The 27756-nt window shown below is 37.4% G+C and overlaps 1 protein-coding gene across 2 annotated transcripts; it reads right to left on the bottom strand.

Annotated features, from left to right (window-relative positions):
- Window positions 1-1683: 1683 nt before the first annotated feature.
- Window positions 1684-27636, bottom strand: srrt (serrate RNA effector molecule homolog (Arabidopsis)). 2 transcript variants are annotated; one of them, XM_049465214.1, is made up of 20 exons: window positions 27530-27636; window positions 25738-25888; window positions 24630-24773; window positions 24379-24525; window positions 23112-23300; window positions 20306-20475; window positions 19222-19403; window positions 16283-16396; window positions 15778-15961; window positions 13255-13415; window positions 12368-12429; window positions 11642-11720; window positions 11151-11345; window positions 10114-10284; window positions 9420-9573; window positions 6650-6843; window positions 5422-5578; window positions 3610-3702; window positions 3412-3511; window positions 1684-2204 (listed from the first exon to the last, which is right to left on the bottom strand). In XM_049465214.1, exons 2-20 carry the CDS (start codon window positions 25854-25856, stop codon window positions 2129-2131), a joined length of 2691 nt encoding a protein of 896 aa, XP_049321171.1. In that variant the 5' UTR covers window positions 25857-25888; window positions 27530-27636; the 3' UTR covers window positions 1684-2128. The 2 variants fall into 2 exon arrangements, with proteins under 2 accessions (XP_049321171.1, XP_022519945.2); XM_022664224.2 differs by having other exon boundaries at window positions 3412-3514.
- Window positions 27637-27756: the final 120 nt, after the last annotated feature.

The raw sequence follows: 27756 nt of genomic DNA on the forward strand, positions 1-27756 counted from the left end.
AATTTCATGCATCTCTGCATCATGTTCTCCTCCACCAGTCTTACACACTGCTTTTGGATAACTTTATGCTGCTTTACTCCTGGTGCACAAATACATACAAAAACATCCACCCCACCAATTCTACCCCATCATCCCAACAACAAAGTACACTAAGCTGACTGCAGTTGAGTTAGCAGCAGCAGCAGCAGCTCTGGTTGGAACTGTGTGTTAAGAGTTGTTGTAATCCAGATAAATCTGATGACTGTGGTTAAATATTTTCACAAGCACTGCATATCTTCCTCCATCACTCGCAATCACAGAAATGAGGAACTGAGGATTGAAGTGTGTGAATAATGAGTGAATAAATGTTCCTGTTTTGTTCCAAGAAAGAGAAATCAATTCTGAACAGAATAGAGAAAAACAGTAAGAAAGTATACAGAGTACAGATTATTTACTTATTAAATAGCTTTATTAATACATCAACTAATCTCTTTAACTCAAAAAACTGAATCTAATGCTGTGTTCAGACTGCAGGAAAATCTGATTTGCTAAGATAATCAAACTAAACAAACCACTGAACAATTACCCCCCAAAACTAACAAACCAATCAACGGACCAACTAGGGGGGCACAATATTGAGGGGAAAAACTGGCTTTTTGCAGAGAAAAAAAAGGCTGTGAAAACAACCTGTCAAAACAAACCAAGCTACCATTCCACCAACCCAACCAAATAAACACCCCCTCAACCCAACAAGCCTTTTCCCAAGTAAATAAACCACATACCTACCAAACTAACCACACAACCTCAACCATCAACCCACCAAACCATTGCCCCAGCCATTAACCCACGAGTCAACTCACCCATCCACCACCTCAACCAAACCATAGAGACAATCTATCAAGCCAGCCAATAAACTCGCCCAACCAAAACATCTACCCTCCCCCAACTAAATCAACCAAACTGTGAACCCACAATTTAACATCCAACCAAAAAATATTTTTTCCAATCAAACCATTGGTAAATCCACCAAACCAACCCAATCCAACAGACTCTCCCACCCAACAAACCCAATCAAACTCGCCCACCACCCAACCCAATCCCACCAGATTCACCAACCACCCGTCCCAATACCACCAGACTTAACCACCGAACCCAATCCTACAAACCACTCGACCCTATCCCACCATATTCACCAACCACCCAACCCTACCAACCACCCGACCCTATCCCAACATATTTCACCAGCCACCACCCGACCCAATCCCACCAGATTCACCAACCACCCGACCCAATCTCACCAGATTTACCAACCACCCCCCAACCCAATCCCACCAACCACCCGACCCTATCCCACCATATTCACCAACCACCCCCCAACCCAACCCCACCAGATTCACCAACCACCCAACTCTACCAACCAACCGACCCAATCTCACCAGATTTACCAACCATCCGACCCAATCCCACCAGAGTTACCAACCACCCAACCCAATCCCACCAGAGTTACCAACCACCCAACCAAATCCCACCAGATTTACCAACCACCTGACCCAATCCCATCAGACTTACCAACCACCACCCAAACCAATCCCACCAACCACCCGACCCTATCCCACCATATTCACCAACCACCCCCCAACCCAACCCCACCAGACTTACCAACCACCCGACCCAATCCCACTAAAAACGACAGAGATCTGAAACTGGTGTTTGACGTTACGGTTTATTGGAGAACAAAATAAGAGCTAAAGGAAGATGTTCTGCTCTGTAATACTGTGCACTCCTCCTCCTCCTGTACGGGAAAACGTAAAAAATAAAACGCTGTTCGGATCAGGACTAAAGATCCTCAGTAAATTTACTCTGGTGAACAGCAGGGGGCGTCGGTGGGGTCGTTTATTAAAGCAGGATCTCAGTTATTAACCGGATCACTCCAAAAACTCCATAACTGTTTATAAAGGACTCTTCAGGAATTCAGTTCGAGTTCAAGTTCTCCGGTTAACCAATAAAATCCTGATTTATCAAACATCTCACGGGTGGGAATGAGAATAAGAAATCAATAATCAGGAATGAATAATCAATGAAAATAACAAACAATGATTAAAATGAGGGAGGCGATAAAACGAGACGGTAAAAGAAGGAAGGAAAGCGTCTAAAAGAAATCCACGTCGTCGGGAGCGTCCAGATCACGGTACTCAATGATGTTCCGAGGGTCCCCACGAATCATCCTGAAAAAAAAACAGATAACAGTAAAATTATTAATAAATACATTTATAATGAATTGTTCAGAATTAAACTCAATTTTCTTTCAAAATGAACCAAAAATAAGATCTTTTAGATCCCATCATGTTTAGCTATGCTAATGTAATTCAGATATCATATAGATAACTGCATTTACTCAACAGTCCAATCAATCATATTTCTGCAAAAAATGGATTTTAGCTCAGTAATCAGATATTATTATTAGATCTGATCATTCACATGGCCATACGACCTGTAAACGGCATGCTGTAATTTCTTATTCTGCATTAACAGGGCTCCAAACTAGCACCATCCCAACATCCTGGCACACGGTATGAGATTTAAGCTCTTTTGAGACACTTTTGGGAAGAAAAATCGCTTACTGATATGTTGAATAGCGAGAATAAAGTCCTGCCTTTCAACATAGAACCAATCAGCTTGGTGGAAAAGATGTAAGAGGAGGAGGTTCATTATGGCACTAAAGTGAAAAACCCATAAAGGACATTTAGATGGAAAGGTTTGATGGATGGCCATGTCAGTCAACTGCGGAGCTTCAAAAGTGGCAACAGTAATCAAGGCAGGGTTCATACAGTTTTTAACCAAGAAATTTCCATGACTTAACCATTTTTAAAACCATATGATTATTAAAACATCAGTGCAGACATGGACACAAAGAAACAACTATAAACTAAATTGATTCAAGGTTCATACATGTTTTAACCAACACATTCACATCAAGGCAAATTTACATGATCATTCGATTCAGACATGCACAATAAAACCAAAAACCAACTAAAACTATAATTCAAATTAATTATTATAGGTATAAAATGAATCAGATAAAATATTGACAATATTTAGTAAATAATAGCTAATGAAATGTGTATCAGATCCTGAGAGCTCCATTTTATTGGGCTAAATTGCTGAATTATCTCTTAACTTACTGGATATTTTAATTTTTCTAAACTTATCCAGGCCTGGAAATTGCTATTTTGAAGTTTTCCAGGTTTTTGATGACTGACCCTGGATAAAAACACTGCACTCCTCAGTGGTTAATGGCGCAACTTTTTAGGGACGTTTAGATTTTACTGGACTTTAAAGTTCTATCCGTAGATCCGTCTCTCCTGATAATGATGCTACTTTTTCATTTTTTATTATTTTTTTTAAAAAGTAAAAGTATATTTCAGGTGGTACCGGTTGTTCCTGGGTTTGCCGGGGTAGCCCCCCTGTCCGCGGAAGTTGTCGTAGCTGCCTCTGCCCCCGCCTCCGTACTGATTAGCAGGAAATGGAGGACCTGCTACAGGAAATAAGCATTACTAAATAAATCAATCCTAAAAACTAAGATCATTCTGTACAAAGCAATGCCTGAATACAACCAGACTCTAAACGCACCGTAACCCAGCAGAGGAGGCCTGGGCTGCCCAAACCCCAGCAGCCCCTGAGGACCCTGAGGGGGGAACGGAGGACCGGTAGGAGACAGTAATCCTGCAGAGAGAGAAAAACTAAGAATTTAAACACAGAAATTCAGATTTTTAACGTTTGCTGAACAAACATCAGCTCTAATCAATAAAACAGATACCTGAGGTTTAAAAGACCTAAACAGAGTCAATCTGTGAATATTACCCTATTTAATACAGCATTCAGCTGAACTACATCCCAATATCCACAGATCAACCATAACAGATCAAACAAAAAGGAGAAATCTGTAAATAAGTCGTATTTAGAACAAACTGCAACTAAAACAATGAACTAAAAACTGCTTTTAAACTAAACATTTATCTCATTTCCTTTTTTACTGAACCAGAAAGTCATTAATTCAGATACAAACAATATGTAGAACAAAGGATAAAAGGATAGATACAGAACAAGGGATATAACTAACAAACAATAGATAAATAAAGATAGATAGACGTAACAAACAATAGAATGATGGATAGATAAAACAATAGAGTGAAGGAACGATAGCACCATAGAATAAAAGAGATTGAATGATAGAACGATAGATAGAACACACAATATGTAGAACGACAATAGAATGAACAAAAGATATAAGATACAACAATTGATGGATAGAATGAAAAAACGATGGATAGACTCATATAAAGTACAAACAATAGAACAATACATATACAGAATAGAGAGAACGATGGAACAAACAAACAATAGAAATATGGATAGATAGAACATTAGAGCAAATGAACGATGAAACAACAGACAGATTGATAGATAGAACCAACATTTTTAAGAATAGAAAGATGCAAAAAAAAAAAAAAAAAAGAAAAAAAAGAAAGAACAGTGAACAAATAGAATGATAGATATAACAATAGAAATAACAATAGACGGGACTGAGCCTAGTCTTTGAGTAAGAATAATATGCAGATATTTTTGGAGGATTTATTGTATACTGGGAGCGGGACCCAGCGACACTGGCTGCACTACTTTAAAATCAATTGATTTAAGCTCATTTTATTTCATTTATTTACTAGTTTAAATAGATCTGCTGATTTATTTAAGCTGTTAATCTAATAAACAGGGTTTAGAGCTGTGATCAGTCTGTGTAAGAACCAGTTAGATAAATAAATGGGATTTTTCAGGATAAATTGCTTATTTTCTTCTAAAGATAAGACAGATTAAAATTTTTGTTTTTGGACTAATTAGGTCTGATCTGATTTTTTTAATATTAAAATAAACTACTGTCCACATATGAGGACATTGTTTTTTTTTTATGTAAAAATGATCTTGTGTGCAAGAACTAAGTTTAGTTTAGACTGGCCGAGTATTAGCATTAGCTACTAACTCCGCTAAGTGCTAGTTAGCTCTTTCGCTGTTCAGAGGTGAGTATTATCGGCCTGTAGCCTACTGCTAACCCTGGCTAGCACTGCTGGAGCAGCATTAGCATTGCCCTCTAAGTGCTAGGTCTTTCGCTGTTCAGAGGTGAGTATATTGGATAGTAGCCCTTCCCATTTACCGTGTTAAAACAAACGATGTGGGACATGTTGGGAGAATTTGCTTATTTTATTGTTTGTATTTAGTTGTTTAAAAGCTAAAATGTAATGTATATAAATGTTAGAGAGACTTAACCCTGTACTTTTTACTTTTTAAACTAATCTAGGTTTTAGGTTATACAGTTATCTGCCCAGAATTCCCACATCCGTGCATCCCTATATAAATATATTATAAGACCACTCCCCCTCAGTGTGTTACCTTGTCCGGGGACTGGAGGGGGCGGCGGCTTCATCTCGGGGAGGGAGGGTCTTTTAGCGTCCATCAGGAAGTTATTAAAGAACTCCACCTCCTTCTTCACCTCCTCGATTTTATCTCCATGCTTATTCAGAATGTGTTTCCTCACAAACTCCGGACCCTGAAAACACAAACAAACACAGGAACACCTATAAAACTACAGTATTAAACTACAAAATACACTGAATTAATATACAATAAATACAGGTATTGGTACATGTCCCTATTATACACATTAAGATATTAATTGTAGTGTTGTCAGGCAATAAAAAAATTATTTATTTGCTCTGATTTTATAGCATTCAACAAAATATTTTAAACTGGACAATTGTATTTTATTTTATAAAGTAAATAAACAATTGAAAGCTCATATAAAATCAAATCTTAAATCAAGTTTATAGTAGCTGCACATTTTAAAGATGCAGGAACCCCAGTCAAGTTTCTACAGCCAGTCCAGGTAGAAACATGGGCCAGGTAAAAATTCTTGGGTGAATTTTTGTTGTGTTTGTAACTTTACAGAAGAAAGATAAAAATTTAGTTTTTGAACTAATCAGGTCTGATCTGGTCCCAAATTACAATTTTCCACATACATGAGGACATTATTATTATTTTTTTTTTTTTGCAAAAATGATCTCCTGTACAAAGACTAAGTTTAGTTTAGACTGGATAAGTATTAGCATTAGCCGCTAACTCCTAGCCGCTAAGTGCTAGTTAGCTCTTTCGTCGTTCAGGTGGTGAATATTAAATCGGCCTGTAGCCTACTGATAACTCCAGCTAGCACTGCTGGAGCAGTATTAGCATTACCTGCTAAGGGCTAGCCATTCGGGCGTTGAGAGGTAAGTATATTGGGCTGTAGCCTTCCTATTTACCGTGTTAAAACAGACTATGTGGGACAATGTAGCACCGCCGGGCAGCATTTACTAGCACTAACCGCAGCTAGCCTTAGCGGTTAACCGCTAATGCTGCTGCACCTAGCCTTAGTAGAAATCTGGAAATCTAAGCTTACTGTAAATAAAATGAAGTGTTTTATTCACAATGCTCAAATCCCGCTCTCCGGAGGTTAGTAGGTTAGAACAGTAGGTTCTAATGTTTGATATAAATGCAGATTATGGTTATATTTCACTCTAGTCTTTAGTTATTGATCTCAGATCACCAGGAAGGGGGACGGGGTGTAAATTTTAATTCTACACACCTTGAACTTCTTGCCGCTGAGAGGACACAGCCACTTGTCCTTCCCCAGTTCTTGAGTGTTCGCCGTCACGAACTTCTCCACTTCCTGTTCTGGATCCTTCCTGCCCATCTTCACCGCCTCGTCCTCCGACAGAGTCTCCTTCACACTGAAGAGAAGGACGAGCTTCTCCTCAAACGTCTTCTCCCAGTCCCCCACTGAACACAAACACAACAGTGTTTATATACAGCTTTAACACATCTAAAACACAGTCTACTGGTGTAAAAACATATGTTAAATATATTTATTATATTTACTGTATCCTCTCTGTGTGTATATATATATACAGTGCCCTCCATAATTATTGGCACCCCTGGTTAAGATGTGTTCTTTAGCTTCTCATAAATTGAGTTTTGTTCAAAATAATATAGGACCACGATGGGAAAAAAAAGTAAAGTCCAACCTTTAACTCAAGTAAATTTTAAGGGGGAAATAAAATCCCTGACTAAGAAATAATTATTCTTCATAAAATCACCTGTTCCACAATTATTGGCACCCCTAACAATTCTTAGGAAATAAATTTAATAAAAGTATTTCTGTCACTTCTACAGTAGTTTACGAAGTTGATCAGAGTATGTAGGAACATTTAATTAGTAATTCACAACTTCCTGTTTCCCTGGGGTATAAATATGACGTGACACAGAGGCCATTTATCTTCAACATGGGAAAGACAAAGGAACATACCATTCAAGTGAGGCAGATGTGTGTTGACCTTCACAAGTCAGGCAATGGCTACAAGAAAATCGCTACTCGCCTACACCTGTCCATATCTACTGTCAGAGGAATTATTAAGAAGTTTAAAACAACTGGAACAGTGGTAAACAAGCCTGGACGAGGACGCAAGTTTATTTTGCCACCACGCACAGTGAGGAGGATGATAAGAGAAATAAAAAGTTCTCCAAAGCTCACTGTTACAGAATTGCAACAAATGGTAGCTTCTTGGGGTCACAAAGTCTCCAAAACAACCATCAGGCGCTATCTACATGCCAACAAGCTGTTTGGGAGGCATGCACGGAAGAAACCATTTCTCACTCACAATCATAAACGCAAATGTTTGGAGTTTGCTAAGCGGTACTGGGACTTCAACTGGGACCATGTGCTTTGGTCAGATGAAACAAAGATAGAGCTTTTTGGCAACAAATGCTCTAAGTGGGTCTGGCGTAACACAAGAGCTGAGTATGCAGAAAAGCACCTCATGCCCACTGTGAAATACGGCGGGGGATCAGTGATGCTGTGGGCCTGTTTCTCTTCTAAAGGCCCTGGGAACCTTGTTAGGGTGCATGGCATCATGAATGCTCTAAAATACCAGGACATTTTAAAACAAAATCTGGTGGCTTCTGCCCGAAAGCTGAAGATGGGTCGTCACTGGGTCTTTCAGCAAGATAATGACCCTAAACATGTGGCCAAATCTACACAGAAATGGTTCACCGCACACAGAATCAAGCTCCTCCCATGGCCATCTCAGTCCCCAGACCTCAACCCCATTGAAAACCTGTGGGGTGAGCTGAAGAGGAGAGTGCAGAGGAGAGGACCCAGGTCGTTGGATGATTTAGAGAGAATGTGCAAAGAGGAATGGTCAAAGATCCCTCTTTCTGTATTCTCCCATCTTGTGAAACATTACAGGAGAAGATTAGGTGCTGTTTTGTTGGCAAAAGGGGGTTGTACAAAGTATTAACATCAGGGGTGCTAATAATTGTGGCACACATGATTTGATGTTAAATAATTATTTCTTAATGTGGGATTTTTTTCCTACTGAATAAATTCACTTGAGTTAAAGGTTGTATTTTACTCTTTTTTTCCATCGTGGTCCTATATTATTTTGAACAAAACTCAATTTATGAGAAGCTAAAGAACACATCTTAACCAGGGGTGCCAATAATTATGGAGGGCACTGTATATATATATATATATATATATATATATATATATATATATATATATATATATATATATATATATATATATATATATATATATATATATATATATATTGTACCCTCTCGTGCGTGATGCGGTTTTTATGTTATATATATTTATGATTTATTGTACCCTCTCGGTGTGTGATGCGGTTTTTATAAATGTTATATATATTTTTTATATATTGTACCCTCTCGTGTGATGCGTTTTTTATAAAATGTTATATATATTTATTATTTATTGTACCCTCTCGGTGTGTGATGCGGTTTTTATAAAGGTTAAATATATTTATTATATATTGTACCCCCTCGGTGCGTGATGCAGTTTTTATAAATGTTATATATATTTATTATATATTGTACCCTCTCGGTGCGTGATGCAGTTTTTATAAATGTTATATATATTTATTATATATTGTACCCTCTCGGTGCGTGATGCAGTTTTTATAAATGTTATATATATTTATTATATATTGTACCCTCTCGGTGCGTGATGCAGTTTTTATAAATGTTATATATATTTATTATATATTGTACCCTCTCGGTGCGTGATGCAGTTTTTATAAATGTTATATATATTTATTATATATTGTACCCTCTCGGTGTGTGATGCAGTTTTTATATAAATGTTACATATATTTATTGTACCCTCTCGGTGTGTGATGCGGTTTTTATAAAGGTTAAATATGTTTATAATATATTGTACCCTCTCGGTGCGTGATGCAGTTTTTATAAACGTTATATATATTAATTATATATTGTACCCTCTCGGTGTGTTGTGGTTTTTATAAACGTTATATATATTTATTATATAGTACCCTCTCGGTGTGTGATGCGGTTGGGCGGTATGGGGCCGCGGACGTGGATGATGCCGCAGCGGTTGGGCATCTCGTCTTCGCTCGGGTATTCACAGCAGTTATAATAATCTATAGAGTGAACGATACGCAGGTAAAACAGCAGACGATCCAACACCTGGAGAAAAAACACAAACAAACTAACAAATATATATATATCTCACACGCAAACAAATATTACACACTCAGGCTGGATTTAAACAATCTCACAGCAGACCAGAGAACAATATGATAGAACAATAGATAGAATATTTAAACAAAAAAAGTAGAGCAATAAATAGACTGAACAAATGATGGAACAAAGGATAGATAGAATAATACAGACCAATAGCCAAAACAAACAAATAAAATATTGGATAGACAGGACAACAGATAGAACAAAAATGACAAAGCGATGGATAGATAGAACCATAGATAGAATGAAAACAGAACAATGGATAGATAAAAAAAAAAAAAAAAAACAAATGCCAGAGAAATAGAACAAAAGTGACAGAACGGTGGATAGATAGAACGAACAAACGGCAGAGCAATAGATAAAAGGAACAAACGACAGAACGGTGGATAGATAGAACAAATGCCAGAGCAATAGATAAAACAAACAAATGACAAAACGGTGGATAAATAGAACGGCTCTAGCAGCAGCAGCGGCGGCTCTAACCTTCACCAGTTTCTCGTCTCTCTCCACTGTGATCTCTGTAGGGTTCCCCTCTTTAGCCCCCTCCTCCGAGTCGGCTCCGCCCACACTGCCCAGAAGCTCCTCCTCCTCCGCGCTCACCTCATCAATCAGGTAATCAGTGATGTTCTTCAGGATGGGGTTCTGAGCTGGAATCTGATCACACAGACCGATCAATCAAGAGATCAAACTCAACGCTTTATTAAGAGATACATGATTACTGATACTAACTCTCGCTAGCTCTCTCTAAATCTCACTCTCGCTCTGTTAGAGAGAGAGAGAGCAAGAATTATAGAGTGAGCACAAGAGTTAGAAAGAGTGAGGGTGGGCAACTGTTAGAGAGCAAGATTCAGAAAGACCTAGAGAGCAACAGTTAGAGAAAGCAAGAGTTAGAGAGAGCGACAACTGGAGAAAGAGGGTGACCGTTAGAGCGAGAGCTACAGTTAGAGAGCAATAGTTCAAGAACTATAGTTTGACAGAATGAGAGCTAAAGAGTGAGAGTAAGAAAGTGAGAGCTAGAGAGAGCAAATAACAATGAGGGGTTTGAGAGAGAGCTAAAGAGTTACAGAGAGAGCGAGAGCAAATAACAGGGAGGTATATTTTGAAAGAGCGAGAGCGACGGAGCTAGAGTTCGTGTTTTGTGCCTTATCAGCAACGCTGGCTATTTTATGGCATCGTCAACGTTCATGATTTTAGCTCCCACAGAGCTAGAGTTCGAAAGAGAGAGAGCGCTAAAGAAAAGAGATAGAGTTACAGATAGAGAGTAAATAACAGGTAGCTACAGTTAGAGAGAGTAAGTAACAGTGAGCTAGAGCGAGTGAGAGCGACAGTAGAGTGCAAGAAAGAGTGAAGTAGTTACAGAGTGGGAGGGTGTTTTTGCTTTAAAGCGCTGATCATTGCATTACTTTACACTAAACAATTACACCATTACATAAAGCTCCTAATTACTTAATTCTGAGTATTTATCAGTATCCATATCTAAGTAGAAAAGTACTGTTTTTGGAGTGTAAGTGCAGTGTTACCTCCACGGCTGCGGGGGCGTCGCCGCTGGGGCGGGGACTCCACAGCGCCTCCCGGTCGTCCAGAGAGTGAATGAGTTTAGCTGCGAGTTTAATATCGTTACGCAGGACCTGCTTATGCTGCGTGATCCCGTTAATATTCCTGACCCGCCGAGCCAGATCCCGATTCACACCCGGAGCCAGCTCACAGTCCCTCAGCTACACACACACAAAAAAAAAAAAATATATATATATATATATATAATTAATATATTTACTTTATTAATATATTAATAAAATATTACATTCACCCGTTATAACACCAGATCAACAGATAAAGTGTTTAATACCTTTAATCCCCCTGCTTTTACACTTTTTACTAAAGTGTAGCAATAAAATGTACAGGTGTTCAGAACCCGATTAACCCAAAGTGCATTTTCTCAAGTTACAATTATCAAATCAAAACACTGAGATACAATGTATTAAGTCGAGTTAAATTAGAATTTAGAACTCACTCTGATGTTCTGCAGGTTCCAGCAGATATCTTTGATGTTTACCGCTCGATCAAAAGTGACCCAACAGCGTCTGAAGAACCTGGAAACACAAAATAATTATTACAAACATCAAAAAAAGACATGTTTTATATATATTTACAGAATATATTCAATTCTAATTTACAAGGTCCCAGTTCGGATAAGTTCAGATATGAAAGATGAGTAATAAATCTGTAATTATGAAAAAAAAAAAAAAAAAAAAAAAAAAAAAAAAAAAAAAAAACAATCTTCCATTACCAACAAATTCTTTGCAATATGAATTTTTTTCATAAATAATTTTAAGATACAACTGTAACTAACTTACACCTGTTTTTGTAGAATTTTATATCTATTAATTTAGTTTTTAAAAAGATTAAATTTATTCAATATGACAAAAGAAAACTTACGTCCAATCATCTGCCTCTCACCGCTATCAGAGGCACACTGCTCAGCCCAATCAGCACTACCTACTGCTCCACCTCTAAACCCATACATCACCCAAACTGCCCCTCCCAAACTACTCCTCCCATTTTTTTTTTTTAAATTTGAGCTAAGGGTGGAGTCAGCTTTAATGAAGTCTTTCTAAGACCTTAAATATAAAGTTTAGAATTTGATAAAAACCCCACAAGAACTGATTATATAAATCAATATCGAAATTAATTATTATTATTAATAATAATATTATTATTAATACAGGTGTAAATTTACCTGCGCTCAGGTTGAGGGTCAGAGAGACAAACGCGCATAAATCCAGGATAACGGCGACACAGCTGAAAAACAAACACACACAATATTACACCTGTTCAGATCAGGTAATTTATAAATTGCCAGTTTTTAATTCAGATTTTAGTTCCTTGTTTTAACCGCTGCAGATTACTGCAATATTTTCAAATATTTTCTATTACTATTATGATATTCAGTAACGTTTCTCATCAAACATGAAACGTTCTTAATTAAATCTTGATTAGAAATCCTTAAAACTGAAAAATTTAATGACCTGTTAAGGAATAAAGATGGGTTTGCAATAGAGGTGGGCGATATCGCCCTAAAATAATATCACAATACTTTGTGTGATTTTTGCTAAAACGATACTCTTGGCGATATGACAAATCACTGAATTTAAAAACTAAATCAAAATATATATATAAAACTATATTATTGCATACAATATGATATATGGCACTCCCCTAACAGATATTAAAAATACAAGAATTTTTATAACGATTTATAATAGAAGTCAATGATCCAGAATATCATAACACTAATAATGCACTTTATAAATCTCCATATATCCAGGATTAAAGTAAAATAAATGATACTGTACAGATATAATCTGTCTCTTGTAGATAAATAATGGGAAATTATAAAAGGGTGAATATTTCTTTTCTAAAAAACAGTATAAAAGTAGAACCCTGATGTGATAATTAGGGGTGGTTGATATGGCACACACCTAACGTGCAAAACATGATTTGTTGCTTAAGATTTAAGTGTAAACATTTGAAGAATATCTTTATGAAATTAATTCATTTTTTCTGAATTTAAGTTTTAAATGTAAGTAAATTCAATACAGCTCAGTCTGAGTGTTCTCTACTCACAGCGACGATCTCGGCTTTAGAGATGGTGGGAGCGATGCTCCTCATGAACAGAGAGCTGGTCTTGTGGAGTGGGCGTGGTCTCGGGGGCTGATCATCCTTCACTTTCTTCTCCTCCTTCTCTTTTTCCCTCTCTTTCTCCTCATCCTGCTCCTTTACCTCACCTGCACACAGCAAACAGCAACAGAACTGCTGTTACTATTGAAATAAAAACATTGCTAAAAAGCTCTTTTGAAAATATCACATTTTAAAGCACGTTTTTAGGATAAACAGTATAAAAAACACCTTTGAAACCTTTAAAAATTAGTAAAAGAACACTGGTTCCAGTGTTGTGAGTCATTGTCTTGTTGCATTACCCAACTTCTAGAGTTTGAAATGATGCAAAAATGCTCAAATTATCCTGTAGAATATTTTAAAACGCTTCGGAATTCATCTTTTCCTCGAAGATTGAAAGATTGAAATACTTAATTTTTATATTTATGCCTGGGATTATATTTTCACTTTAACTTTTTACACAATCAGAACAGCAGGATCCAAAGACAATATCATCATTGAGTGCCAGTGCCAATATATATATAAACCTTTATATACATTTATTACTTAGAGACAACACCCTCGTATAACTTGAGAACTTTGAAAGTAATAATAAACAATCAAAAATTGCTTCAAAAAACAAAAACAAACAAACAAAAAGGTAGGGTTTATTTCTAGATAAATATATGCTTTATCCCACCGGGTGTTTGTGTAGAAAGTGCTGGAACAGTGCTGAAACTTTATTCAGTACGAGCTCAGTCCTCTGAGGAATGTTTATATAATATGCGCAGGTCAGTCTGTGGGAGACGCCGGTAACCAGGGTAAGACAGATAAACACTTCAGAAATGAGGAGCGTTTTCAGATATTTTAGATTACCGTATTTTTCGGACTATAAGGCGCACTTAAAAACTTTTAATTTTCACAAAAATTGACAGTGCGTCTTATAATACGGTGCGCCTTTTGTATGGATTTTACCCGTCAGGTTGTAAGGAGCAGTAAACACACACTCCGTGCAGCGTTATAGAGAGTTTCAGTGCTATACAGAGTCCAGAGCCGTGCAGCTCCGAGGCTGGAGCAGCAAATAGCATTAGCTAGCTTATTCACTGTTCAGAGATCAGTATTATCTAAATTTTACCCGTCAGGTGTAAGGAGCAGTAAACACACACTCCGGTGCAGAGCCGTGCCGCTCCGTGGCTGGAGCAGCAAATAGCATTAGCTAGATGCTAACCGCTTAGCTAGCTAGCTTATTCACTGAGATCAGTATTATCTAAATTTTACTCGTCAGGTTGTAAGGAGCAGTAAACACACACTCCGTGCAGCGTTATACAGAGTTTCAGTGCTATACAGAGTCCAGAGCCGTGCAGCTCCGAGGCTGGAGCAGCAAATAGCATTAGCTAGCTTATTCACTGTTCAGAGATCAGTATTATCTAAATTTTACCCGTCAGGTGTAAGGAGCGGTAAACACACACTCCGTGCAGAGCAGCAATAGCATTAGCTAGATGCTAACCGCTTAGATAGCTAGCTTTTTCACTGTTCAGAGATCAGTATTATCTAAATTTAGCACTTTTAATACTGCTGGAGCAGTATTATTAGAGTTAGATGCTAATCGCTAAGCGTTCACCGTTCAGAGGTGAGTTATCGGCCTGTAAGTCTGTGCTGCTTTGCCTGGCTATCATTAGCTAGATGCTAAGCGCTAACTCTCTCAGAGGTGAGTTTTATCAGCCTGTAATCTGCTTGTTTACCGTGTTAAAACAAGCTACGGGGGACGAATCGCTAGCTAATATCTCACTGTCTTACCAGAACACGCAGGATTACTCAGTGTAACGCTGTCGTTTAAGTTTGGGTTAACTTTACTAGTTTAGGTGACTAGCTAGCGTGCTAGCGGATAGCTATGCTAACGCTGGTGCAGCAAGCCTTAGTGGACATCTGGAAATCTAAGCTTACTGTAAATAAACTGAAGCACGTTACTCACCCAAATAAACAGTTTTCAGGAGAGGAATCTGTGTAGATTAATATCCAGCACTCGTTTGACTTTGAAAGAGCTATATTTATATATACTGAGACGCTCCACCGGCAAGCGACCACCCCCGGTGGGGGAAGGGAAACATGGCGCCACCCCTGTTCACTTTGATATAGGCACCCTTTCTAGTGTCACTTAACGCGCCTTATAATGTGATGCGCCCTATGTATGGAAAAATAGCAGAAAATAGGCGTTCTTTGATATTGCGTCTTATAATACGGTGCGCCTTATAGTCCGAAAAATACGGTATATAGATAAAATGACTGTATGTAAAGATTACACCATTTTGAAAATCGCAATAAAACTAATTTAAATTAAACAAGTGAAGCCTTGGAATTAATAGCTGGTTGAATAAATTCATAATTCTTGGTATTTGGTTAATAAGGATGCCATAAAACAGAATCACAATTTTGCGATCTTGTTTTTGTAGGCAACACTGTATTGTGAGATTTTGACCATCATCCCATACTGACCTTCTGCATCCTCCTCGTCCTCCTCCTTCTCCTCCCCCTCTTCAGGCTCCGCCTCCCTCTCTCTCTCCGCAGGTTTCTCCGAGGCGCGAGAGTTCGAGTCCGAATCAGAGTCAGACTCGCTCTCTGAGGCACTCGCCTCGTCCTCACTGTCCCCACTGTGCTTCCTCTTCCTCTTCTTACTCATCTACACACAGACAATATATACACACAATATAAAACCACATACAATTTTAGCTGAACTTAATATTCCTAACTCATAACTAACTTTTTTTTTTTTTTTTTTTAGCTTGAAGAGCTTATTAACATGAATGGTGCTGACTTTTAAATGTAATTTTAATAGTAGTTTTTTTTCATCACTATAATAAAATTAATAAAAATGGAGGAGCTACTGAACGCCGCAATGTCATGTGACGTCCCCCTGAGATACTAATCCTGTCCGAATAAGGCTTTTGTTTTGTTACTTAAATTAACACTAGTGACAGGTCTCTATTTTTCAAAAATGTACCTTCTTGGGCTCTGGAGGTTGCTCAGCCGGAGGCTCCTTTTCAGTTTTCTCTTCTTCTTTTCGTCCCTCTGCTGCAGGTTCTTCTTCCTTCTCTCCACCTTCAGCACTTTCACCCTAAACACAAGGCAAGGCAAGGCAAGGCAAGGCATGTTTATTTATATAGCACCTTTCATACACAACGGTCATTCAAAGTGCTTTACAAATTAGAAAATACACAGAGAAATCAAATAAAAAAAACATGTAAAAGAATAACAGTAAAAATGGAAATAAAAACTAAAATAAGAATAAAGCAAGATTGATTCAAACATGAGTAAAACAAAGATAAGTAAAATTAAAAACATGTAAAAGAACAACAAGGAATTAAAAATCATAAAATAAGAATAAAGCATGAATAAAACATGATATAAAAGTGCCGTTTCAGAATAAAAGTGGGCGGAGCTGCAGTGTTTCAGTCTGGATTTAAACATGTTTAGTGTTGGAGCTCTTCTAATGCTCTCTGTTAACTGGTTCCATTTAAGAGCAGCGTAGTAGCTAAACGCTAAACGCTGCCTCTCCGTGTTTAGTTTTTACTTTAGGCGGCTCTAACTGAACAGTTCCTGATGATCTGAGAGTTCTGCTCGGCTCATACTGCTGGAGCTCATCAGATAAATATGCTGGTCCTGCACCATTAACACATTTATACACCAGTAACAGTACCTTAAAGTCTATTCTGTAACAGACTGGTATCCAGTGCAGGGATTTAAGGATGGGGGTGATGAACTCTGGCTGCTGAATTCTGAATCAGCTGAAGCTGTTTGATGGTCTTTTTTGGGAGTCCAGTTAGGAGTCCATTACAGTAATCAATCCTACTAGAAATAAAGGCGTGGATGAGTTTCTCCAGGTCTGCTTTAGACAGAAAATCTCTGATCTTGTTTATGTTCTTGAGGTGATAAAATGCTGATTTGGTGACGGCTTTGACGTGACTGTTAAAAGTGAGATCAGAGTCCATTTGTACACCAAGATTACGCACTAGTTCTTTAGATTTCAGGCTTTTTGAATCCAGATAGGCAGCTAGTCTGTGCCTCTCATTACTATTCCCAAATAAAATAATCTCTGTTTTATCTTTATTTAACTGCAGAAAGTTCTGTCCCATCCATTTATTTATCTGCTCAAGGCATTTACACAGTGAGTCAATGGGACCATAGATAGTTGTTTGGGCAGAGGGCCATGTAGATCTGAGTGTCATCTGCATAGCTGTGGTAAGATATCCCATAGTCACGCATGATTTCCCCCAGAGGAATCATATATAAATTAAATAAGAGTGGCCCAAGAATTGAACCCTGGGGTACACCACAGGTCACTGGCACAGTCTCAGAAACATTATTTTCCATTTCCACAAAGTATTTCCTTCCTTGAAGGTATGAACTGAACCATTTTAGGACAGTTCCAGAAATTCCAACCCGGTTCTCTATAGTCTATCTATGAGAATTTTGTGGTCAATGGTGTCAAAAGCAGCACTGAGATCAAGCAGTAGTAGAATAGACATTTTTCCTGAGTCTGTATTTAAGCGAATGTCATTGATAACCTTAATAAGCGCAGTCTCAGTACTATGATTGGGCCGGAAACCTGACTGAAATTGGTCTAGACAGTTATTTATGGACAGGAAGTGCATAACTTGCTTGAAGACAATTTTTTCAATTATTTTTCCAATGAATGGTAGATTAGAGATTGGTCTGTAATTGTTCAATAAGTTTGTATCTAATTTTTCTTTTTTAAGAGAGGCTTCACAACGGCTGTTTTTAATGCATTTGGAAAATCACCCGACATGAGTGAGGTATTTACTATTTGAAGAATGTCTGCTGATATTGAGTAAAAAACATTCTTTAAAAACTTGGTTGGTAATGTGGTTAGGAAATTTGTTTCTTGCGTGTCATTCTTTGTATAAGACTGTAGCAGTTCTGGCAGCACAGGCGCTCTGAACCCACACAAGGAGGCATCTTGCAGATTTCTTCTTTAGTACTCTCCAGGAACTTTTTCGATTCCTGCGCCTATGGCTCTACTATAAAATGTCCAAAAGAAACTAGAAAAAAAATAAAATAAGAAACAAAATATGGTAGTGCTAGTGCTAATCTAAATAATGAGCTCAGACACTGTAGCTCGAAAATGTCTGAAAATAAAGAAAAGTATGAAAGATAGCAGAGATAGAGAAGCGTCTGAACGGCACAGAAGCAGGAAGTAAAAACACACACACATTTGTTCTTGCTTAATCAGGTTTGTGAGGACTTCCATCCGATTCTATACCATAGTTACGGGGACATTAGACATTGTGAGGACCGATATGGTACATTCACATGAAAACAAATTCTGGTCAACAGTTTAAGAAATTTTAACAAGTTTTATTGTCTTGAAACTTGGCCTGCAATGATTAGTTGATGTAAATCGACAATGTCAATGATTTAAATTTGTCGCTTACAAATTTCATTGTCTACTAATCAATAATTTGTAACAATACCTCATTACACAAAGTGCTGGGGACAGAAGCGCAATGGAAGATGGGTAAATAGCACACTTTACACACAGTGTACACTCAACTTTGGGTGTCTTGTGTCTTGAAAAGTGCCCAAACACAACAGATTACATATTTAAATCACTAAATATCAGCACTTTCCATGTTTAAACAACATCCAGACATTCAAGTGCCTCCTAAATCTCATGTTCTGCTGGTGTTTCGATCATTTTTAGAAATGGAGAACATGGAAGAAATAATCATTGACTAATCGAAAAAATAATCATCAGATTAGTTGACTGCCAAAATAATCATTAGTTGCAGCCCTACTTGAAACCCCACAACAACTTGTTTTAAACCTATTTTTATTTATTTTGGTACTTAATTGATTCAGTATTACTAATTCTGATTTTACTTACAGAAATAATAAGAGATAAGTTCACTTCTAACCCACCTCTTTCTCCTCCTTCTCAGTGGAGGGTTTGCGCTCTCCCTCAGGAGGTCGATTTTCGTCTCGTTTTGCGGGTTCGATTGGCGTCCCTCCAGAGGACAACCGTTCCCGTTCCTCCTCTTCCTCTGCTGGCAGCTCCAGGATACGCATATCATTCTCCGTTCCTCCCTCCATCTTTATCACAGCTGAGAAACAACAAAAACAAAAGATGAAACTAAAATTAATTTCAGAGGCATGCAGGATGATAGTCTGGTACCGATATAATTTCAATAACTTCAATAACAATTAGTACAATTGCAATCTTTCTTGATTTGACTCCAGCTCCACATTTTAAAATTATGTGGAAAACAATCACAACGAAGGCATGCAATTACAAACAATAACCTCATAAATAGATTTATTATTAATAACCTTCCCCACTGTGCAGCAACTCGAACAGCTTGCACCCAAAAACCTGCTGTGCACTAAGCTAAGCTGCAAACAAACAGTTAAAAAATAAATACAGTAAAAGCAAAACAAACACAAAAACTGCTTTCAAGATCACCAATATCACAATATAGATGCTGTTCAGTATGGTGCGATTCTGATTCGCATTTCAGGCATCTTAATCAATAAACATGATCACAAGCCATCAAACCAAACTGATCTGCTTGAATTTCTGCACCAGGAGTAAAGCAGCATAAAGTTATTCAAAAGCAGTGTGTAAGACTGGTGGAGGAGAAGAACATGCCAAGATGCATGAAAAATAAATGGGATTAATAAACCAGGGTTATTCCACCAAATATTGATTTCTGAAATGCATTATTTGAGGTCTGAAAGTTCTGCATCTTTTCTAATTTTCTGCAAATAAATGCTCTAAATGAGAATATTTTTATTTGTAATTTGGGAGAAATGTCTGTAGTTTATAGAATAAAACAACAATGTTCATTTTACTCAAACATAAACCTATAAATAGCAAAATCAGAGAAACTGATTCAGAAACTGAAGCGATCTCTTCATCTTTTACAGAGTTGTATGCAGTTTTTAAGCCAACAGCAGCTAGTATATGCCGTGTTTTGCAGTTTCTTGTATTGGCCTCGTCTCTCACCTGCATCCAGGATCTTCAGAATCTGAGGAGCACGATCGATATCCATGGACACGGAGTCGAACCAACTGTTCTCCATCAGGTCCATGAAGACATTCAGCCGGTTCTGCAGAGCGGCATGAGCATCCGCCTTACGCTTACTGGATTCATCCGGGTGATACTTAGAGCGAAACCTAGAGTCAGAGAAAAGAGACAGAGGAAAGAAAACGAACGAGAAGAAAGAAAAGGAAAGAAAACAGGGTGGGGCGATGGGAGAAAGTATTAGGAATCAGTTTATCTTTCTGTATTGTTTTTAATTTAAAGAAACATTCTAAAATTACATATCTTAAGTAATTTAACTTAAATAACTTTAATAAAACACACACTTCTACTCCACGTCCTGCTTATAAACACCTCCACTGGTTTAAACCCCTTAAAATGCCTTGTCTCGTATACGGGCTACAGGTGTAGCTCATACAAAACCCTTATTTTCTGCAGTAAAATAAATTATTTACACTTATTTACAATTTGAGGGTTTGAAATCTCCTACAGGACACTTGGAGAAGCTGCCTGTTCACTTTCTCTCTAATTCACTTAATAATTAATAATTCCAGATCATTAACAATCAATCAGGAATCAACCAAAATTTTGCAGGTTTGAAAATAGAAAAGCTAAAAACAAATAGAAAAAAAACTAGAAAAACACTGATGTTAAAAGTAGAAAATACTGATTTTAAAACACTGTTTAGGAAAGTGCCAATTTTACGTTTGCTATTTGTTATATTTTTAAATTTGCAGATTTACTTAAGATTTTACCAATAATTTTTATTACAATTACAATTTGAATTTGTAGTAACATTTATTATAAAACTTAAAACCTTTTTATGTAATGCTTGAATATAAATCTTCAAGATTTAGGTGTTTAAACTGACAAAAAAGTGAGAAAATGTACAAAAATGCTGGCTTTTAAGGGGTTAAGGTGTTTATAAACAGGAAGTTGTGCGCATGTGTTGTAGTAAGTCTCTACCCTTCAAACCTTCATTTTTGTGGATAATAAATGGGTAAGAAAGTTCTTCACTCTCTGTGATTAATCTGATAATCACCACAATTACAAGGAAAAAACACTGAATTTAATCAAAAGATACAACAGATCGGAACAGAGCTTTATTTTCATTATATATACTAAATTTACCTGAAGTACTCCCAGTTTTACCACACCTATAGACAGAGGGGTCTCCTTTGGTTCGTGCATACGTGTGTGTTCACGCAAAACACACACACCATTTCTGCACGCAAAACGATTTACGGAAAAAAAAATCCAAAACAAAAAAAAAGGGAGAAAAATGCATCAGACACTAAAGAAAATAAAATTCCCTACAGACCGTGTTTAGCGTTCGCTCTGTCTAACTAGAATCCCTATAAACTTTGTTTCTAAGAGCATCTGCATTGTGCGCAGTGCGAACCCTGACTAGCTAACCAGCGCTTCCTGCGGGGGTCCGAGAGGCGTCCGAAACCTTTGCCGTGAAGGAGGGAAGAAGCATGGGTTTGTTAATTCAACAAAAAGACAAATAAAATTCAGACAGCTGAATAAAAACTATTTTAAAAAAACACCTACGGAGAAATATTCACGGTTAAGACATATATACACAAACACATTGTGTGACTGGCTGCCTCTGTGTGCTTATGTACTAGAGCCTGATCAATACAATTACAATTTTTGATCAGTAAATTTAAGTAGGGGTGGGCGATATGTCCCTAAAAATAACAATACGATATTTTATGGTATTTTCACGATAACGATACTTTTGACAATATGACAAAACACTGAATAAAAAAAAAATAAAATAAAATATTCAAGAATAAACTACTGCAACTAAATGAAAATTAAATTGTATTATCTCATACGACATGATACGGCACATTCCTAACTGAGATATTAAAAAATACAAGAATTTGTAACAGAAGTCAATTTCCAGAATATCATGATACTAATAATAATAATAATTATAAAGCACTCTAAATATCTCCATATATCCAGGATTAAAGTAAAATAAATGATACTGCAGTAAAATAAGTTATTTACGCTCGATGGCTTTGGAAATATCAGTTTAAAAGGAATCAACCCCAATTCTGCATATTTAAAAACTAGAAATCTATATTTAAAAAAGGTCTGATTTGTGTTCACCAAAATATTGAATATTGAAATGTGCCAATTTTTTATTTTATTTTTATTCATTATATTCTGACAGCTGCAGATTTAGTTAAATTTTTATTATTTTTTTTAGATTTTCAATAACATTAATTAAACCTTTTAGTAATGCCCAAATAATAATCCTCAAGATTTAAGTGCCCAAATTGAGGCAAAAAAGTACAAATTTGATGGTCTGTTAAGGGGTTAAGGTGGGTATGTAAAACATGACTTGATCGAGTTTAAAGTGTAAATATCTGAAAAATTCCAACTTTTCTGTTTCTCACTGACAAATATTTGGAATTTTATATTAAATTTAGTAAATAAACAAACAAATTACATATTAAACTGTACAGAAGTGTGTTTACATGCAACATTAACTATGAGGAAGGGTTTCCTTAAAAATATATTTATCATTATCATATTAATATCAAGCCCAAAATTGTCACCAGTCAGGCTCTAGTACACAACACTAGTGCATTTCTCAATGCTACAAAAGATAAAAGCTATAAAATACTAAAATGTATATTTATTAAGTAGTATTTTCTCAGCTACTGTGAAAATACAAGCTGATAATCCCTTAACATTAAGCTAAACTTAAACTGAAGTAAAAATGAGAGTAAAAACAGCAGTTCTGTCGTACCACTCTTCGTCTTTGTGGGCGAGGAAGAAGTCCTGCATCTGCTGCCGTCTGAACTCGATCTTGTACTCGTTGTAGCGTTTAACCGACTCCGTCTCGTCCACCGAGTCGTCCAGAGACAGCAGGAACTCTTTAAAGCTCTTCATCACCGGAGGAGGAGGACCCAGATCCATTTCATGAATATTACCCAACCTGGAGAACCCAGAACAGGAAGAGTGATCTATCAGACTATAGAGGAACACATAATGAATCATGTAGTAACTTAAAAACAGTGATAAGACCTTGATAAATATAACAAAACCCAAAATGTAGTCATTTCTTTGGGGACAAAATCATTTCTTGTATTGGAAAGCTCCGCTAACCTTAGCTCTCTGCCCGGTAGCTTTGCAAACTCACCAGCAAGGTCAGTATGTTAGCTAATTCGCCGCTCAAGTTAGCTACCTCTCCACTAACCTTAGTTCTTTCCTCAGTAACGTTAGCTAGCTTGCTGCTAATGTTAGCTAGCTATCCGCTAACCTTAGTTCTCTCCTTGGTAACGTAGCTAGCATGCTGCTAACATTAGTATGCTAGCTAGCTCATCGCTAACCTTAGTTCTCTCACCGTTAACATTAGCTAGCTCTCCACAAATTTTGGCTAGCTCTCTGCTAACCTTATTTCTCTTCCCAGTAAAGTTAGCTAGCTTGCAGCTAATGTTAGTATGTTAGCTAGCGCGCCGCTAATGTTAACTCTGCTAGCCTTTGTTCTCTTCCCAGTAAACTACTGCTAATGTTAGTATGTGTTTTTTACCCACTGACATTAAAGCACTATCTAAGAATGTAATAGCTACAGCAAATTTACAGTAAATTCAAGACAACTTAAGGCCTTAACTACCAAGATTTTAATTTAAGATATTTTAAGAAGTTTAAAACTTTTTAAGAACCGTCCTGACTGTTCTTTCATATATTTGTAACCCTATAAAAAGTTATTTCTGGTGGTTAAAAGTGCAGAGCAGTCTACTAAGATGTGTTTAATAGTAAAGAATAGTAAGACTTTCAAGAACTTAAAAAGTATCCTCAAGTGCAGTAACCGCAAAGACCATCAAAAATGTTATAATAATAATGATGATGATGGAACTGGCACTCATCAGGAGCAACCCAAGTAAGAAAAGGAGGAGCGAGAGTTTCCTCTGTTGTACAAGTTGAGTTCATTAGAGTTACCAGCCTCAGAAAACAGAAATTAACAGCTCCTAAATGCACCTAAACACTGCCGTATTTCGGGAGAGCGCCCTCACCTGGCCTGAATGGGAATGCCGTGGTGAGGCTGCATCAGGTGCATGTCCGGGTGACCCCAGGGCTGAGGAGGGGCGTAACTGGGTCCCCCTCCACCACCGTAGCCCAAATCATAACCCCCGTGATACGGGTCTCCACCGTGATCATCCCTGTACAGAACACAGTAAAGAGAATTAAGACGGTTCCAGTTGTTTTCGGTCAAAAATCCCTATAATCTATAATGTAAATATATATTAAATGATTTAATGTGTACCAGTCTCTCCTCATGCGTTTCTGCTGGGGGCTCATGTCGTGTCTGGGTGGGGAGAATCTCTCCCTCCTGCCCCTCTCGTAATCCCGGTACTCCCCCCGGCTACGTCTCTCTCGGCCCCGGTCCCACTCTCTCGCCGACGGGCGCCTGCAAACCACAAACACACAAAACACACATAAATAATCCTGCAAGCACTTTTTAATATACGTGATATACGTAACTTATTTTCTGTTAAAATGGTGCTGAATGTTACAGGACATGTCATAAAGGCTAACTGAAAAACCACTGCTCTGATTCTTTTCAAAGTAAACTTTTTCTCTTAGATTAAATCAACGTGGTTTGTTTTTTTGTACTATAGGCCTATTTGGACTGGATTATTTTCTCAGGAGGTTCTGGGTAATTTTCTCTTTTATGTTTTTTTTTTTATCCTCGGTAATTTTATTTCCGTCCAGAACGATCATGTTCGTGTTTTTCACAGACGTCCTCTGAACTCTTTTTCGTGCTCCTCCAGTAATTTTAGTCCCCTCTGGACGCACATCTTCGTTTCGTCTCACCTTTAATAAAATAGATATTTGTCCACTGCTGCGCACCGTAATTACACTTTGGACGTGCGTTTCCAAGGAGATCCACATTAAAAACAACAGTGTGTGGAAATGGAGGAGCTACTGAACGTGAGGTCATGTGACTGAGAAAAAAGCCTAAAAACCCCCTGGTCATCCTGTTTTTACAATTGCAGTCCGGATGCAGGAGTTTTATCACTGAGTAGAACAGTGAAATATTTTTCACAGGTGTCCCCCTGAGAAACTAATTCCGTCCAGACAGGGCTTTAGACAGTTTTCCTAAAACAAGCGAAAAACTAAAATCTCATATCACCAGGTTGTTGCCAATACACAGCCCTAATTATCAGTGAAATATGAGACCAGAGTTTTTTCCTTTTTAGCACCAATGTGTTAAAACCATGAATGTTTATACTTTGAAGGTTTCCAAGTAACAGTAATGTGTTAGGAACACACTAAAACGTGAGAAACACAAGAACTCGGGTTGGGGAACCCCTGTTATAAACGGTTATTAAGTTCTTGTACTAAGTTATATTAAATTCCCAGCTGCTCACCGGTCACTCCAGTCGTCTCTCCGCCGGTCCTCCCTCTCTCTGGAACGGTCATAATCGCTCCTTTCCCTGCGGAATTTATCCCTGCGGCGGCGATCGTACTCATCATCACTGTCTGCCATCACGCCCAATCACCAACCAGTCTCAGATCTCACTAATAAAGAAAATATACAAGAAATAACATCAACTTCAATACAGAATGTGGAATACAGATCTCTAAAAGTGATCCTCAAGGGGGTCTAGTATTATAAGCTGGAAAAAAAAAATCCACTTTTAATAATGTGACTAAACCCCATACATTACGCATATACACACACAAACATTTATCAAGACTGAGCATTGAATAAGTATTTTTTTAATTGACTGTTCCACCTTAAATCTACTACAGTTACACTGTACTGCAACCAATGTCACGTTTACAGTGCACGCAACAGCATAATTTAAGGTGGAACAGAACATTCAGTAATAAACTTAACATTGGCAAACTATAGCACAATTTACTAAGTTAAATAACTATATAACATTTAAGTAAGTGAAAATAGCATTGCGAACTGGCTAGACAGTAAACTACAATACCTCTGGTCCAAAGGTTTAGAAGAACAATTTAATATTTAAAGGAAAACAAAAATAACTCCAATTCACACAGCACAACGTGAAACAAAATATTGCAATATTAAAGCTAAACCCTCCATTGGTACATATTGTAAAAGCTGTGTTTTCACACCTTGGCACTAAATAAGAAAGTTTTCCGTTCCACCTTAAATTTCCCCATTGTTTGCACTGTAACGGGGGCATTGGTTGCAGTATGAAACTGTTGCAGATTTAAGGTGGAAAGGAAAATTCAATGAGCCTGTTTTAAAGGTGATAAACTTCACAATTGTGCACTATGGTACAATTTACATGTTTAAATAGCTGTATATAAAAACTTAACACAATAAACAAGATTTAATAAAGGATATCTGAAGCGATTAGCACTGCTAGCTAGCATAGCTAACTTACCAGTTAGCAAGCTAACCTAGCTAACGCTAGTTCTGCTCCAAACGTGTAGAATAATTTTATATATTAAAGCAATTTAGGCTTCAAAAAAAGTATTTAACTCAAATATTCAGATAAAACGACATACACTCTATGGTTATCTTAGCTAGCTAGCCTAGCTAGAGCAAGTAACGTTAGCTTAGCTTATTATACAAGCCTGTCTGTGTTCCAATACGAGCAGTAGACTAGCTAACATGCTTACCTATATTTGAACGTTTGTTTGAGATATTACACAGATATGAACGTACCATTTATTAAATATATCACTTATTTAACTAATTTTACTGACAAATGAGCTACATACGTAACTGTTCCTTAAATATGTAGCTAGATATCTCAAAAAACAAGTACGCTTAACTACGCACCCTACTCAGGCACCCTACCTAAGTGTGTTTTCTCTCCCATAGGAGTAAACTTAAGCTTTCTCCATAAACACACTAAACAATGAATCTGTCAGTAAAGAATCAAAACACTTTAAATCAGACTAAACTACTCCCAAACACCCACTAAACAGATAAATAAATAAGTGTACAGTTAAGGGCGCGAGTGCGCTTATTGGAGCACGGCCCAGCTATAGGCTGGCTAGCTCGCTAGCTTCACTCTCGAGACTACAGAACAAAAGTAAAGGAACAGATTAGCCCAAAATACGTTTCTATTACGCTGCTTTCCACATACAGAACCTTACACAAACTAGAATATGGGTGTAAAAGGTATAAAAACAGTAAATAAACAGAGACAAAGGCAAGAAAAGCCGCGGTACCGGTAACTACTCGGTAAAATCCCGCCACCCGCCGCGGTCTCGCTGCAGAACGGACGAAGCAGGCTCCCGGATGTTGCACTGATATCACGCAGCAGCGCCCCCTCCGGCCAGAAGAGCAAAGCGCAGCCCAAACACAACACTTCAGAATCAAAGTCTGTATATACTTATAAAGTAAATTATGGTAAATTTAGTTTAATTTAGGTAATATATAATCAATCAATCAATCA

This window comes from Astyanax mexicanus, chromosome 1, assembly GCF_023375975.1.
Source record: "Astyanax mexicanus isolate ESR-SI-001 chromosome 1, AstMex3_surface, whole genome shotgun sequence".
NCBI classification, from domain to species: Eukaryota; Metazoa; Chordata; class Actinopteri; order Characiformes; family Acestrorhamphidae; genus Astyanax; species Astyanax mexicanus.